At 35.9% G+C, this 18,250-nt stretch overlaps 1 protein-coding gene across 1 annotated transcript; it reads left to right on the forward strand.

Moving 5' to 3' along the window:
• The first annotated feature begins 300 nt into the window (after nt 1-300).
• On the forward strand, nt 301-16,364 carry LOC130238643 (neuropeptide FF receptor 1-like). Its single transcript, XM_056469723.1, has 3 exons — nt 301-595; nt 8,783-8,882; nt 15,568-16,364. The coding sequence occupies exons 1-3, from the start codon at nt 301-303 to the stop codon at nt 16,337-16,339; spliced, it is 1,167 nt and encodes a 388-aa protein (XP_056325698.1). The 3' UTR covers nt 16,340-16,364.
• The last annotated feature ends 1,886 nt before the right edge of the window (nt 16,365-18,250 follow it).

An 18,250-nucleotide genomic window follows, 5' to 3' on the forward strand; every position in this document is an offset into this window, starting at 1 on the left:
CCCCCCCACACACACACACACACACAGAAAGATATCATAAATGCTACACATAAAACCTTCAGATCTTTGATAGAAGTGGGTGTGTTATACAGCAAGAACATGAACGACACACTTAACACACACACACACACACACACACACACACACACACTGCATTGCAAGAAAATAAATCCAGATTTTTCAGTGTTCAAATATTTGCATTGAAAAGTTTTGCAGTGCATCATCCAGTAATCCAGCTCTGTGTTTGTGTGTGTGTGTGCGTGTGTGTGTGTGTGTGTGTGTGTGTGCTTCAGATCTGCCATGGATGTGAGTGTGTTATACAGCGAGAACACCAGCGTACACATGAACGACAGCAGAAACATCACACTCTTACCATACTATCAGCACTCTCTGCCGGTGGCCACACTCTTCATCCTGGCCTACGTGCTGATCTTCTCGCTGTGCATGCTGGGAAATACGCTGGTGTGCTTCATCGTGCTGAAGAACCGGCAGATGCGCACCGTCACCAACATCTTCATCCTCAACCTGGCTATCAGCGACCTGCTGGTGGGGATCCTGTGTCTGCCCATCACTCTGGTGGACAGCCTGATCACAGGTAAACACAGGCATGAGTGAGAGTGTGTGTTCACCTGCTGCCAACTCCTGCAGAGTCTCAGCCAATCACCTGAGCCAGAGACATGTCATGTGACCTGCCACTCTACAGATATAGAACATGTACTGCAAAAATATCATTCTTACTCAGAGTTTTGGTCTTGTTTCTAGATTAAATATCTACAAATTCTGAAATCAGGAAGCATTTTCAAGACAAGCAAAGAATATAGTCTTATTTTAATAAATAATGAGTCAAAAGGAAGTGAGTTTTTCCTTAAAACAAGCTAAATAATCTGACAATAAAGTGCCAAGAAGACTAATCTCATGTCAAACTGAAAACTTTTATTTCTGATCCCACATTGTCTGATTATTTTGCTTGTTTTAAGGAAAAACTCCTTTAATTTTGACTCATTATTTCTGAAAACAACACAATATTTTATGCTTGTCTACAAAATGCTTCTTTATTTAAGAATTTGTAGATATTTGGACTGGTATTTTTTGGTATTTTGAGATGAAACTTCACATACACTCTAAGGCAGGGGTGTGTGTGTGTGTGTGTGTGTGTGTGTGTGTGTGTGTGTGTGTGTGTGTGTGTGTGTGTGTGTGTGTGTGTTCACCTGCTGCAGACTCTCAGCCACGAGCCAGAGATGTCATGTGACCCATCACTCTAAAATATAGACCACATATAAATAATAAAGAAAAAATTTTTACAAACTACAACATTTAAATAAAATTATATACACTTTTTCCTTTTTAAAACCATTGTGTATTTATTTTCACTTATTTTATTATTAATTTATTATTATTTACTTTTATATATTTTTTTTACAATTGTTTTAAGATATAAAAGCATTAAAAAAAATTATATATATATATTGTTTCATTCATTTTCCTTCGGCTTAGTCCAGATTAGATTTTGAATGCATTATAAGAATTAAAACCACTGAACTGAGATATTAAACATTATTTTTCTAAGATTTATTATTTTCCTTCGGCTTAGTCCTGTATCCTTCAGGGGTCACCACAGCGGAATGAACCACCAATTCCCCTATAGCGCATGTGTTTGGACTGTGAGGGAAACCGGAGCATCCGGAGGAAACCCATGGCAACATGGCCAGAACATGCAAACTCCACACAGAAAAACCAACTGTTAACCAGCGACCTTCTTGCTGTGAGGCCACAGTGCTAACCACTGAGTCACCATGCTGCCCCATTTCTTTTTTTATATTTTTATAATTATATATACTTTTACAGTACATATAGATTTTGCACCCCATTGTGTATGTTTAGTCATCAAAATTAAAATCTAAAATATCTATAAAGTTGAAGCAATAATACTTGTAAACTATATTTGTGCTTTAATAATAATATTTAAGTATATAATAACAAATAATTTAATTATATCAGTGCTTTAGCCCATAAAAGAGACACTTTTCTGATAATGCAGCATTACCATTGTAAATATATAGTGACATTCAAAACTTAAAACAAATGCTTTTGCATTTCTGATCAGATCCAAATAGCTTTTATTTACATTTAGGAAGACTTTAAATCTCATAAATGCCTTCATGTCACAATTTTGACTTTTTATCTTCACATTTTGAGATTTTAATGGCATAAATTTGACTTTTGTCACAGTTTAATTCAATTTATCTTGATTTCTCTGGCTCTTACAGTGTAGATTGTCTCAGTAGCTGAACACAGACGTTCTAGTGAACAGAAACTGTGTCAGTCCAGTTTTCAGAGCTGAAGTTCAGGTTAGTTTAAGTGAAAGTCCAACTTTTTAAAATAATAAATAAATCTAAAATCTTTAATGGTGTCATTTATCTTAAAACCTTACATTTTTAATGCACTATTATGCTGTTTTATAAAATAAAGCTTCTAAATTAGATTTTGAATGCTTTATGAGAGTTAAAACCACAGAACTAAGATATTAAATAGAATATTTCAAAGTTATATAACTGTAGATGATATTTGCATGCTCTCAGTAATCTTTCTCATTAACATAAGCATCAAAACATCTTACTTTTAATATATACATAAATATTGGCATTTGCGGGCGTCACGGTGGCGCAGTTAGTAGCACAATCGCCTCACAGCATAAAGGTCGCTAGTTCGAGTCCCGGCTGGGTCAGTTGGCGTTTCTGTGTGGAGTTTGCATGTTCTCCCTGTGTTGGTGTGGGTTTCCTCCGGGTGCTCCGGTTTCCCCCACAGTCCAAACACATGCGCTATAGGGGAACTGATCAACTAAAATGGCCGTAGTGTTTGAGTGTGAAGGGGTGTGAATGGGTGTTTCCCAGTACTGGGTTGCAGTAAACCCATCTGCTGTGTAAAACATATGCTGGAATAGTTGGCGGTTCATTCCTCTGTGGCAACCCCTAATGAATGAAGGGACTACGCTGAATGAAAAATGAATAATTGCACCAAATTGAGTGTTTTTGCTCAGTTTAGACTGAATAAAACATGAAAACACATAATACTGAGACTGTGAGACACATCAACATGTTTTAACAGCATTAGGTTTCATTTTGTTGTGTCCTTACACTGCAAAAAAGCTTTTTTATTTAGAGTTTTTGTCTCATTTCTAGGCCAAATATCAAAGTAAATAAATAAATCAAGAAGCATTTTCTAGACTAGTAAAAACTACAGTTGTCTCAGAAATAATAAGTCCAAATTAATTGGGATTTTCCTTTAAACAAGTAGTAATAATTAGTTTTCGCTTTGAAATAAGATTATTTTGCTTACTTAATAGAAAAACCCAATTAATTTGGACTTATAATTTCTGAAAACAAAATATTTTACTTATATAAGGATTTAAGAATGTTTTGATGGGTGTCACGGTGGCGCAGTGGGTAGCACAATCGCCTCACAGCAAGAAGGTTGCTGGTTCAAGCCTCAGCTGAGTCAGTTGGCGTTTCTGTGTGGAGTTTGCATGACCACCTCGTTTTGGTGTGGGTATCCTTCGGGTGCTCCAGTTTCCCTCACAAATGCTGGATAAGTTGGCGGTTCATTCTGCTGTGGCGACCCCGGATTAATAAAGGAACTAAGACGAAAAGAAAATGAATGAATGAATGTTTTTTTATGTTTTCCATTAGAACCAGATAAAACCCTAACCTAGAAAAGCATTTGTTTATTTATTTTTCTTCAACGTCTGCTTCTGAAGTCAAAGTGTATTTTCTTCTGAACTCTGTGAACTTGTTTTATTCAGGTTTTTGTGGTCAGACGTGACTGGTTATTAAGTCTTTGTTGCGGTTTTCAGTCCATTTGAGGCATTTATTGCAAAGTGCGAGTCGCAGCAGGATTCAGCGGCTCCTGAATAATGAACACACACACTTCTGTTTTCATGCATTCATTACTGTCAAAGGAAGAAAACCTGGAGAAGAGGTGTAATGCGTGGCTTTTAGAGCTCTCCAAGATGTTTGTGCTCGAAGTCAACAACATTAATGATCATTTCAGCAAACAGTGTGTGTGTGTGAGTGTGGGTGAGGTCATAAACACACACCGCTGACTCTGAATTAAATGCATTGTTGTTCATCATTTACACAGAGAGTGTGTGTTGTGTTAAATGAGCACACGCCATCTGATGCTGTTGACTTCTAGGAACTGATGAGGCATCACTGCAGATGAGGCATAGATCATTAACCCTTGTGTGTTGTTTAAATTTACTCTTTTGTTACGTTGGTGTGTGTTTTTGCCTCATTGACTTCTATTTTAATGACATTTTTTGATTTCAAAGCTTTGGCAGCATATGATCATGCATTCTTGATCGTTGCTGGTTTTCCCTGTTGGGAAGAGGTGCAATTTGACATTTTAACGCACCTTCATTTTTTCAGATTAATGAGTTTATCGTGTGATAATTACATACTCATTTATAATTTGGTCCAGCCTCCTTAAAGGAACCTGATCTATGGAAATATATGCAAATGACATATATGAGACACAGAATGAATATTGTGTCTGACTCCATCATGAGCTTGGAGGACTGCATCCATACATCTCTGACATGACTCAAATCACTGATTAATAAAGTCATCTGGAATGGTGAAGAAAGCCTTCTTGCAGGACTCCCAGAGTTCATCAAGAGTCTTTGTGTTCATCTTCAACGCCTCCTCCCCCATCTTACCCCAGGCGTGCTTAATAATGTTCATGTCTGGTGACTGGGCTGGCCAATCCTGGAGCACCTTGACCTTCTTTGCTTTCAGGATCTTTGATGTGGAGGCTGAAGTATAAGGAGGAGCGCTATCCTGCTGGAGAATTTGCCCTCTCCTGTGGTTTGTAATGTAATGGGCAGCACAAATGTCTTGATAACCAGGCTGTTGATGTTGATCATCCACTCTGCAGATCTCTCGCGCGCCCCCATACTGAATGAACCCCAAACCATGATTTTTCCTTCACCAAACTTGACTGATTTTTGTGAGAATCTTGGCTCCATATATATATATATATATATATATATATATATATATATATATATATATATATATATATATATATATATATATATATATATATATATATATATATATATATATATATATATATATATATATATATATATATATATATATATATATATATATATATATATACTACTCATTGGACAATAATGCTTCCAGATGTTTCAAATGAGTAAAACTACAAAACTATATCATTATAATATTTACATTAAAAAATTAAGATCTTTTGACATTGTCAATGCATAAAACGTATACACACAATAGATTAAAAGGTGCCATTTGTTAAGTGTTTCGTTAACAAATTTTTTTTTATTAATTTTAAAGGCAGCAGCAAAAAAAACAAACATTTAAAATGAAAATGCAAAGTCCAGATGTACTGAAAACTTCTGTCATATAAAGTAAAGGAGCGCAGCGTTTGTGTCTGATGCACTGCAGAGTTATTGATCTCTCAGAACAACACATACAGGTAAAGCATGTTAAAACACCAGTATTGATTTTCAGCAAGAACACAAAGTTTTAAACCAACCTGGAGATCGGAGGTTATTCAGTGACTCCATTAGCAGGATTCCCAGAGGAAAACTACACTTCTCCACCAAACTTATGATTACAATGGAAATAAGAGGGGAAAATGCACCACAAAGTACAAGTCAACCTGCAGTCAGTCACTTTATATTGGAGCACACTTTCTGCTCTGCATCATGGGAACAGTGCTGTATGTGCTCAGGAATATACAGCACAGTTATATGGTTGCAACTGTATTTGACTTGTCACAATTTCAGTTTTTAACAATCGCAGTTTTGACTATTATAAATTGGTAGCTAGGCTGTCACCATATCTATTGTTTATTGCAGGATATATTGCCCCAAAATATATTGCGATAAACAATATTATTGTCATTTTAAGAGCATTTTATATCACTCAATATGACAATATAATATCATCACCTTAAGAACACATCATATTTCAGTCTTAATTTAATTATAGTCATTTTAACAGTTTAATAGTCAGGCATTGCAGTCAGAATGTAAAAACGCATCTCCTAAATAAATAATAATACATGTTAACACAGAAGTACAAGGTAAAGGCTGCGATATCTGTTGCCAGATCTATTTTCAGCTGTCAGACACATATGAGAATATATTATAGTAATTTATAGTAAATACTACAGTGTTTTTAGCCATACTGACACCTCCAATAGAGACAGAGATGATGCACAATCAGCTAAAGTGTTGCTTTAATTGTTTTTTATGTATGGGTAATAAATATTGCATCAGCAAAAATGATTGAGCTCATGTCCATGTGTTGTGCGATAATCGATGTATTGATTACTCTGACAGGCCTATTGGTAACACTTTACAATAAGGTTGTATTAGTAAATGCATTTCCTAACATAGACAAACAATGAAAAATACATTACAGGATTTATTCATGTTTGGCAACTTTAGTCAATGAAAATAAATAAACTTGTTTATTCTTAGTTCATGTTAACTCATGGTGCCAATTCAGTGGATGGGGATGATTGGGAGGCTATGATAAGTAAGGGCTGATGGAGGGAATTGAGCCAGGACACCGGGTTTACACCCCTACTCTTTACCAGAAGTGCCATGATTATTAATGAGCACAGAGAGTCAGGAGCTCAGTTTAAAGTCTCATCTGAAAGACGGTGCTCACTGACAGTATAGTGTCCCCTTCACACGCCCCCTGCTGGCCTCCCTAACACCACTTCCAAAAGCAACCTAGTTTTCCCATGTGGTCTCCCGTGACTCCCTGATTAGCCTCAGCGAGTAACCACTCTTGGGCTGCAGGGTGATATGGCTGTGGTGAACACGCTGTATAATGTTCACACCGACAGTGACAACTCCGTAACTAAGGCCCTGTTTACACTAATACGTTTACTTTTAAAACAGCATTTTAGAAAGAAAGAAGTCGTCTCCGTCCACACTACACTGCTGAAAACACACATCACATGACCACACACACACACACACACACACACACACACACACACTGGCATGCACTGCAGCGATGAGAGCCGTGCATGTCGAACTGCTCATCAGGGATCTACCACTGGATCTAATCTCACTATATATGTTAAACGTGATATTTAACTTGTTGTCTATATATATATATATATATATATATATATATATATATATATATATATATATATATATATATACATATATACATATATATATATATATATATATACATATATAAATATATTCCTCGACTTTGGTCTTTTGAATCTGTTACCTGTTCTCAGGTAACGTGCTTTGGCTGAGCGCAAAGAGAGGGTGATTAATAAATTAATGTAACCATGTACACTGATTCTGCACATTTGACTGATCACTTGCATGTATTTCCTCTAATGTATGAACTTATTTAAACTTATAAACTTATACATTATACTTTTATAATAGCCATTATTGTTTGTTAAACTGATATTCAACAAAAGAGTGAGGGTATGCTTCGTATTTTTCACTGAAAATGAAAGGAGGCAGTAATGTTATAGGCTCCGTTCTGTTATAAACATGCATCCAGTGAAGATGATGCTCGATATGCAGCTAAATATGCAGCTACACGACGCCTCAACATGTTCGGTGTCTGTTAAATTGCTAATATAATGAAAATAGGCAGTTCTTTATTTCATATGTTCATTTTATTGTTAAGAAAGTGAAACAGCCAGGATAACGAGGTTATAAAGTACACTGTTGAAGATTTACCCCACGTGTCCTCAGGAGTTTGTTCATCAATAAAGCCCCAATCAGTCTATAGCTACACCTCCGTTTTCAGATGTCTTAGTTTTCCCTCGTCCACACTAACATGGAGCAGCAGCGTTTTAGAATGAAAACAGCCTCTTCAGCATTTCTAAAACGCTCCGTTTTCAGGCACTTGAAAACTTCAGCTTAGAGAGCCCAGATGGCAAAACCGTAGCAAAACTTATGTGTTTTAAAACTAAAACGTATTAGTGTAAACAGGGTCTAATTATTGCAGTATTTACATATAAAATTAAAGCTAATATATTTAAGAATATGTACACTAAAATGGTTGAAACATTTTAATATTGTGCAATATTTTAATACAACATTTATACATGTGTGAAATCCAAATATGAACTCGCATGTCATACACAGCTTAATATAAAATTATAATATATTTTTTTCTTCTATAATTATTTCCCAAATGATGTTGAACAGATTCAGGAATTTCTCACAGTATTTCCTCTAATATTGTTTCTTCTGGAGAAAGTCTTATTTGTTTTATTTCAGCTAGAATAAAAGCAGTTTTTAATAGTTTTAAAGCCATTTTAAGCTCAATATTATTAACCCCTTCAGCAATATTAGTGTTGGATTGTCTCCAGAACAAACCACTGTTATACAATGACTTGCCTAATTAAGCCTTTAAATGTCACTTTAAGCTGTATAGAAGTGTCTTGGAGAATATCTAGTCTAATATTATTTACTGTCATCATGACAAAGAGAAAAGAAATCAGTTATCAAAGTAAAGCACCCAAATAAACCTTAGTTCATTTTTAAATATGTATCATGAATTATATGAAAATTAAGATTTTGCGATATGTTTAACTATGTAATTTACATCTCCTGCCATAAATCAGATTTCTAAAGTCAGTCGCTTTATATTACAGCAGTTTCTGCTTGGCATTATAGTAAGTGTTGTTTACTCACTCAGGAATATGCAGTAAGGTCAGATGTGTGTGTTCTCTCCGTCAGGCTGGCCGTTTGATGCAGTGGTGTGTAAAATGAGTGGTCTCGTCCAGGGAGCGTCGGTCTCTGCATCTGTCTTCACACTGGTGGTGATCGCAGTGGAAAGGTTAATAACTCTCCATTCCTACACACACTTCATATATAATCATAATAATAATAATAAACAGAGCCGGCATCTCCATCATGCACTGAGACTTTCTCACCCCGGCAAATCTCCTTCATATAATCACAGAAACACTGAGAATAGCATGCAAAAAAGCATTTAAACTCTGATTTTACACTACAATAAGTTTAATTAAGTATAAGTAATAAGTGTATAATCTATAATAGTGCCTTTTTTTGACTTTTGATATTTATAAAAATGTTTATACATCTCAAATGTTTTACTTTTTTTAATAATAATTTTTTTGTCATCTTGATTGTTTTCTTTCATCATTACACACTTTTCATATATATTTAACTCAACTTTTTTTCCTCAAATACTGAGGCTTTCACACCTGAGGAAATCTTCATATAATGACTGAAACACTGAGAATAGTCTGCAAAAAGCATCTGATTTTACAGAAGGATAAATAATTATAAATTAGTACATGTAATCAGTATATATTTTATAATAAATAGGGGGGAAAGCGTCTTTATTTGACTTTTATCTTTATAAAAAGGTTTCTAAATCTCAAATAATTAACATTTTTATTAACCCTTTTTGGTCATTTACTATTTAAAAATTGCGTTTAATCTCAGAAATCTTTTTTTATCAATTCTTTTACATCTTTTAGTGATTTTTTTGTCTTCATTACACACTTTTGATATATATTTTAATGTTTTAAATGTAAAAATGTCAATGTATTTGTTGAATCAAATGAACTTTCTTAGTCATCTCAACTTACAAACTGACTTAAAAAAATGTTGAAACCTGATTAACTTATTAAAATATGTTAAAGCAACATGAAAATATTCGCTGTCTTGACTTTTTGTCATTACATTTTTAGAAGTTATATGCATTTATTCCACAGTAAAAAAAAAAGTGTCTTTATTTTGACTTTTATTTATATAAAAATATTTTATATCTCAAAAATTTTACTTTTTCCAATCATCACATTATCTAATTGTAATACAAAATAAATTGGAATTTATTTCATATTTTCATAATTCTCAGAAATTTGATCATTTATCTTTTATTCTCAAATACTGAGGCTTTCACACCTGAGGGAAACTTTATATGATTACTGAAACATCAAGAATAGTCTGCAAAAAGCATCTGATTTTACAGAAGGATAAATATAAATAAGTACAGGTAATAAGTATATATTTTAAAATAATAGGGGAAATAATCTTTATAAAAATGCCTCTTAAGCTTAAATAATTTACCTTTTTAATGACCCTTTTTGGTCTTTTAATATTTAAAAATTTAATTTAATCTCAGAAATATTTTTTATACATTTACATCTTTTAGTGACTTTTGTCATCATTGCACACCTTTGATATACATATTTAAATGTTTTAAAATGTTCAAATCTCAATGTTTTAGTTGACTAAAATACATTTTTCTAGTCATCTCAACTTACAATCAAACTGACTTAAGAAAATTGTTAACTTAAAAAATTGTAGAAACCTGATTAACTTGTTAAAACAAGTTAAAGCAACATAAAAATATTTGTTGTCGTCATTTCATGTTTTAGAAGTTATAAGTATTTATTCTATATTAAACAGAAAGAAGTGTCTTTATTTAGACTTTTATCTTTATAAAAATGAAACTTTTTTCCAATCATCACATTTTCTAATTTCAATACTGACTTCATTGCATTATTTTGACTCTTTATTGCATCTTTTAGTGTTTTTATGTCATTATTACACACTTTTGATGTACATTTAACTAAACTACTTTTTATACCTCTGAAAATCTCCTTCATATATCACAAAAAAGATTGTGACCTGTTTCATTTTACATTTTTGTTACACATTTTGATATTTTATGGATGGGAAAAAGTTATTTATTCTATAATAAATAGAAAAAAAAGTGTCTTTATTTTGACTTTCATCCTTATAAAAATTAATTTTTTTCCAATAATCACATTTTCTAATTATAATACCAAATTTATTTCATATTTTTGACTCTTTAATCTCAGAAATTTGACTATATATTTTTCATTGTCCTTTATTGTTTTTGTTGTCATCTTTACACACTTTTGATGTACTAAACTATTTTTTTAAACCTCTGGAAATCTCCTTCATATAATAACAGAAGAATTGTGACCGTTTAAACTTTAATCTCAATAATTCTTAATCTAAAATACTTAACTTTTCTAACAATCAACATTTTGGTCACATTTCAATTTAATATAGATTTTTTTAATTTCATAATTTGGATTTTTGATGAAGAAGAGACATTATTTGTCAAAATTAAAACTTTTCTCTTTTCTTGTAATTCATATGATAATTATTTCCCTATAATTAATTTCAGACATGTTGGATCTCAGACATTTGACATTTTTAATAAAATATTTTTTATCATATTTGACATTTTGGCATGTTCGGCTAAATCTTCCCTTTTTTCCTAAATATTAAATTTTTTTAATAATCCCATTTTGTCATATTTAAATTTAATATTGACTTTATTTCATAATCTGACACTTATAAATCAGATTTTTTTACATCTTTTGTCATTTCAGTTTTGTCATATAATTAACATTTGGTCATAATTCTGACTTTATTCATGTTTCTCAAATATGTTACTGTTGTAATAATCATTTTGTTATCTTTTAACCTAATATTGAAACTATTTCATAATGTAGATTTTTCAATCTCAGAAATGTATGATTCATAATTGTGACATATTTTAACTTTGTCATCATTTTATGTCAGAATTTTGACTTTAAAAACTATTTTAATATCTCTCAGTCATTTTCTTTTAGGCATAGTCCCTTTATTAATCAGACACCCCACAGCAGAATGAACCGACAACTATTCCAGCATGCTTTTTTACACAGCAGATGCCCTTCCAGCTGCAACCCAACAATGGGAAACACCCACACACTCTTGCACACACATTCATATACACTACGGCCAATGTAGCTTATTCAATTCCCCTATAGCGCATGTGTTTGGACTGTGGGGGAAACCGGAGCACCCGGAGGAAACCCACACCAACATGGGGAGAACATGCAAACTCCACACAGAAACACCATCTGACCCAGCCAGGCTCAAACCAGCGACCTTCTTGCTGTGAGGCAATTGTGCTGACCCACTGCGCCACCATGCTGCCCATATTTAATATCTCTCTATCTTAATTACTTTACTTTTTTTAATGCTCTGGTTTGGTCTTATTTGAATCTAATATTGATTTTTATTTCATATTTATGACTATTTAATTGAAGAAATTTGACTTTATAAGACAGAATTTTTAATTCTCTAGCTCTTTTTTTGTAATTTATATTTTATTGACATTTTTAATGTCAATTTAATTTATTAATTCATTTATTCATTACTGGATTTTAGCATCTTATAATTCTCATAATTCAAAGCACTTTTTAAATGTTTTTTAATGCTCTAAAACTTAACTTTAGACACCGACCGACAGCCTCCATGTGCTAAAACAGCAGATGCATGTTTCCTTGATGTTAAAACAGAACGCATATTAAATAAAGCAAGCTTAAAAAGGCCAATTAAGCAGCAGCAGAAACAGCGGTGTCAATGAGAGCGTCTCCTTCCTCCTGAAAACCTGTCACGATGCGACTTTACAAACATAAAGAAGCTGACAGATTCTCTGCCGCTTTCTATTGTTTTTGTGGACGCAGTAATTTTCTGAGGCTGAATCTGTGCTCTCGGCCGTGAATCGCCCACAGTCTGCAAGCAGAAGCTGAGAGGGATGGTTCAGTGAGTCCTGCTGTCTCTATCGCAGTCTGCTTTTATAAGAATTCTGGCGGAAAACATTTCACTTTGGAGAAAGTACACTATCCACACAGCGGTTATCAAAACCTGACATATGGAAATATATGCAAATTACATATGACATTCAAGTTCATATTTGGATTTCACAATATGTGTCATATGCAGGATACAGTGAAAAAAAATGCACAAGTTGATATTTACAAGTCTTTTTTTAACCACTGGAATTACAAATATATACACTACCTGACAGAAGTCTTGTGGTGGATCTCCGTAGTAAGAGCAGCACATAATAACTTGTCTTCTAGTTGATCATAAAGTGTCAGAAGGTGGATTTCTCTGCTGAATCATCTGTTGATCTGCATCCCAATCACTAATACTGCAAAAGACCTACTGGAACCATCATGGAGCCAAGATTCTCATAGAAATCAGCCAAGTTTGGTGAAGGAAAAATCATGGTTTGGGGTTACATTCAGTATGGGGGCGTGCGAGAGATCTGCAGAGTGGATGATCAACATCAACAGCCTGAGGTATCAAGACATCTGTGCTGCCCATTACATTACAAACCACAGGAGAGGGCGAATTCTCCAGCAGGATAGCGCTCCTTCTCATACTTCAGCCTCCACATCAAAGCTCCTGAAAGCAGAGAAGGTCAAGCTGCTACAGGATTGGCCAGCCCAGTCACCAGACATGAACATTCTTGAGCACGTCTGGGGTAAAAGAAGGAGGAGGCGTTGAAGATGAACACAAAGACTCTTGATGAACTCTGGGAGTCCTGCAAGAAGGCTTTCTTCGCCATTCCAGATGACTTTATTAATCAGTGATTTGAGTCATTGCAGAGATGTATGGATGCAGTCCTCCAAGCTCATGATGGAGTCAGACACAATATTCATTCTGTTTCCACTGCAGCATGAGCACATATTCTATACTGGACATTATTGAAGGTTCAGTGAGCAGACTTTAGTCTAAGCAGAGTCAGACCTTACTGTCCTAATCAAATCAGTCAACATCAAGACATGATCAGATTATATTGTGCTCAAATAAGCCTCATCTAGAGGCCTTTACCTTTCATATAAGACACTTCTGATACCAAATCATCAACTAGAAGTCAAGTTATTATTTGTTGTTCCTAAAACTTGGAAAGGCGACAAGACTTTTGTCAGGCAGTGTAAATGTTTAGTATAATAGATATAATTATGGGGTATATACTGTGGTATATACTATACTGTGTATGTATAATATATATATATTGTTCTCAAATGAAAGCAAGCAGTTCGATCTTCTGTTTACCCTACAAACACTCTAAAAAACCTAAATATTAAAAACTTTTATGGATTTTAGATGCTAATGACCATTAAACTTGCAATAAAAGTCTTGTGAAAAGGCTCCAGTTGGGCTTCCCTGGCCTGCTCTTGAATGTTCTTGTCAGGAATCGAGGTGTAGGCAAGAGGCAAGGACTCCAGAAAGCAAGAAGTGAGATTTATTCAGCTTATGAAAAAATGAAGCAAACTAATAGAAATAACATCAATGGGGGAAAACATCACCAAGCTGGGCTGGCAAGGAAGGACTAGGGACAAGACGACTATAAATACAACATACAGAAGATAATGAACTGGCATAGTACAGTAAACATAAGGAAGCTTTAACGGAGAAAAATCAGTAACAGGTGAACAGAATTAACTAATAATGGGTTAACAATAGTGCTTGATTTGAGTCAGATATGCTGGATCCTGTTCTGGAAAATGGCAGATAGACTTACTGTATATAGAGAGAATTTGAATGAGTGCAAGTGCATTGGTTGGTGATTATTTCGTCTGCAGTGAACAGCGAAAATAAATAATGGCACAGTGGCCTACCTAAATAACACTCTCAAAATGGCAAAGAGGCAGTCGTGCATATCTGATGCCATCAGTAAATCTGATGACGAGCCTGATCAAAAGAGATCTCGAGAAGATGAAACTGTGCGAATGGATCAGGATAGCGGGAGACAGAAGCAAAGCGATCTCAAGTCAGCCAGACAACATGACAGAAGAGCTGGGCTCTTCTTGAAGATTAGACTGAGTGAGTCTTCATTATTATTTTTCACTTGGCACATAATAGTGAAGTGAACTGAATGGTGATTGCTCATACGGTTTATGTTTGTAGCTACATGTTTTATTAACCATGACTGACCTATAACAGTATATGGCACTAAATAATTAAAGACAGTTCAGAAATGTGGAGCTCTTTTTTGCGCTCTCACCGTTTAATGACGTCATGTTCCGGGAAAACTGAAATTGTTTGGTCATTTTTAGTTCCTGGTTTTGTTCCGGGAACTATTTATTTACAAGTTAATCCATTACTCACACAATCATGTGATGCAATCCCGCTGGTCAGAGTTCACCAAGCTTGAACTTAACAACACAGCGACATGCAAAGCTTATCACACATGTTTCCGGTCTTCACATTTACATGTGTATGAATAAAAGTCCATGGGACAAAAAGTGCAGTGCATGTGCTCACATGAGAGCACAATGAGCCAATGAGAGCACACATTAACCGTGTGTTAACATGTAAACACAGCCACATGCAAACAACAGCCATGTAAGACACATGCACACCTACTGTGCACTCACAGATACATGTTCTGATCCCAGCATCAACCAAAACCAACCAACTGAAGCGCTGAGAAGAAACAGCATGCACAAACACACCAGAACAAGTGAGCATGCGCAAACCGAGCCTCATCAGGAGCATGTGCTAGCTACAAAGACAAAAATACATGGCTCACTCTAGACCATAGCAAATTCAGAACAATGACAAGAGACACATAAATGACAAGACATGAGCAGTGGCAGGACCAAAACAAGAATAAACATGACCTAAGTAGCAGAGTTCTGACAGTTCTCCGTTTGCTGTGTTTGCAGGTTTCGCTGCATCGTGTACCCGTTCCAGCAGAAGCTGACGCGGCGCCAGGCCATCATCACCATCGCCTTCATCTGGGCTCTAGCCATCGCCATCATGTGCCCGTCTGCCGTCACGCTGACCGTCTCGCAGGATGTCCTGCACTTCATGGTGGACCGAGACAACATCACATACCCGCTGTTCACCTGCTGGGAGGCCTGGCCCGACCAGAGCATGAGGAAGATCTACACCACGGTGCTCTTCTCACACATATACCTGGCTCCGGTCACGCTCATCGCCATCATGTACACCCGCATCGCCCTCAAGCTGGTCCGATCGCCCGCATCCATTCGGGACGCCCAGGCGGAGGACGAGAGCCGCAGGGTTTTCCGCAGAAAGCTGCGCGTGGTTAACATGCTCCTGATGGTGGCGCTGTTGTTCACCGTCTCCTGGCTGCCGCTCTGGATCCTCATGATGCTGACGGATTACGGAAACCTGACGGAGGCTCAGTTGGATTTCGTGGCTGTTTACGTGTTCCCGTTCGCCCATTGGCTGGCCTTCTTCAACAGCAGCGTCAATCCTATCGTTTATGGGTATTTTAATGAGAATTTCCGGCGGGGGTTTCAGGCGGCGTTTAAGATGGGGATGTGTTTAGTGGAGCCGCCGCAGCCCAGACGCAACGGCACGTGGAAACACAACCGTGTGTTTGTGGATAGAGATGCTCAGGGGAACGACCGGAGAGATTTCTGTAATGGAGAACAGCACGATGAGCTGGTGCTGGAGGATCTGGACTGATGTGCATGTGGAGAGACGCTTTCGAAAATGCTCACGCTACTCGTCTGGGCAAGATTTAAACAGCAGATGGCGCTCTAAGCTAGTTTTTTGACAGTGGATGGCACTGCGGGCTAGTTTTGAACAGACGGCGCTCTAGGCCTGTTCTGAACAGCAGATGGCGCTCTAGGCTAATTTTGAACACCAGATAGCGCTCTAGGCTAGTTTCGAACACCAGATGGCATGCTAGGCTAATTTTGAACACCAGACGGCACTCTAGGCTAATTTTGAACAGAAGGTGGCGCTCTAGATTTCTTTTGAATAACAAACGTTGCTCTAGGCTAGTTTTAAACAGAAGATGGCGCTCTAGGCTATTTTGGACAACAGATGCCATTCTAGGCTAATTTTGAACAGCCGATGGTGCTCTGGGCTGGTTTTGAACAACAAACATTGCTCTAGGCTAGTTTTGAACAGAAGATGGCGCTCCAGGCTAGTTTTCAACAGAAGAGGGCGCTCTAGGCTAGTTTTGAACAGAAGATGGCGCTCTAGGCTAGTTTTGAACAGAAAACGCTGCTCTAGGCTAGTTTTGAACCGATAGCGCTCTAGGCTTGTTCTGAACAGCGGATGGCGCTCTAGGCTAATTTTGAACAGCCAATGACACTTTAGTCACTTTAGTTGTGAACAGCAGATGGCGCTCTAGGCTAGTTTTGAACACCAGATGGTGCTCTAGGCTAGTTTTGAACAGAAAACGGAGCACTAGGCTAGTTTTTAACAACAGACGGTGTTCCAGGCTAGTTTTAAACAGAAAATGACGCTCTAGGCTAGTTTTGAACAGCATTTGGCGCTCTAGGATAGTTTTTAACAGCAGATTCTGCTGTTTGCTAGTCTTGAACAGCAGATGGCACACTAGTTTAATTTAACAGCAGGTGGCGCTCTAGTCTAATTTAACAGCAGGTGGCGCTCTAGGCTAGTTTCAAATTGCAGATGCTGACGTATGCTACTTTTGAACAATAGATGACACTCAGAGCTAGTTTTGAATATATTAATAATATAGTATATCTAATTTTTATCGCGTCTAACTGGTAAAATTGCCCGCATCCATCTGAGACGCTGTCTGTCGCAGGGTTTTTCGCGATGGTGGCGCTGTTGTTCACCATCTCTGGACTGATCTGCATGTGAAGCGACGCTTTTAAATGCTCACTGTTCGCTGCTCTTCTGACACTAATGCAACTCGCACTGACACTGCAGGTAGAGCTGCATGATTTGGGGGAAAACTCTTGCATTTGTTTTTACTTCAAAGTTGTTGTGTTTGTTCATGGGGCTAAACCGTAATATCTCAATATGGACAAAATAAAAGTAATTAAAATAAAAACTATTACAGAAATATTTTATTATTGATGAAAATATTATTAATAATAATAATAATAATAATAAATTAGATAAAATAATATTATATTATAAAATAGTATTATAATAACTAATGACACAATACTACTACTAAGAAGATACATTGTTCTATACATATATCTGACATATATCTATACATAAACTCTATAGAGTAATATTATAATATCACTATGTCTAGTTAGGACAAAAGTTTATATTAATGATAATATGACTAGTACTATGGAAATATTTCACTGTAAAGTAAAAAATGGCAAAGCTTATCCATTTTTGACAATCACTTCATTAAAAATACTAATGATAAAAAATAATAATGATATTTTTGCATGCATCACGTTCCTAAAATGTACATTAAAGCAACCCTAATATGAAGCAACCTTCACTGTGAATCCAGTCGCTAAAACAGCAGATCTACATATGAATAAAATCATTAAATGCACAATTTGACAAATCACACAGCAATATATTTTCAACCATGCAGCCCTAACTGTGAGTCAACTGACAGGAACAGTTCACTGAAAAATGAATATG

Source organism: Danio aesculapii, chromosome 12 (genome assembly GCF_903798145.1).
Source record: "Danio aesculapii chromosome 12, fDanAes4.1, whole genome shotgun sequence".
Taxonomy (NCBI): domain Eukaryota; kingdom Metazoa; phylum Chordata; class Actinopteri; order Cypriniformes; family Danionidae; genus Danio; species Danio aesculapii.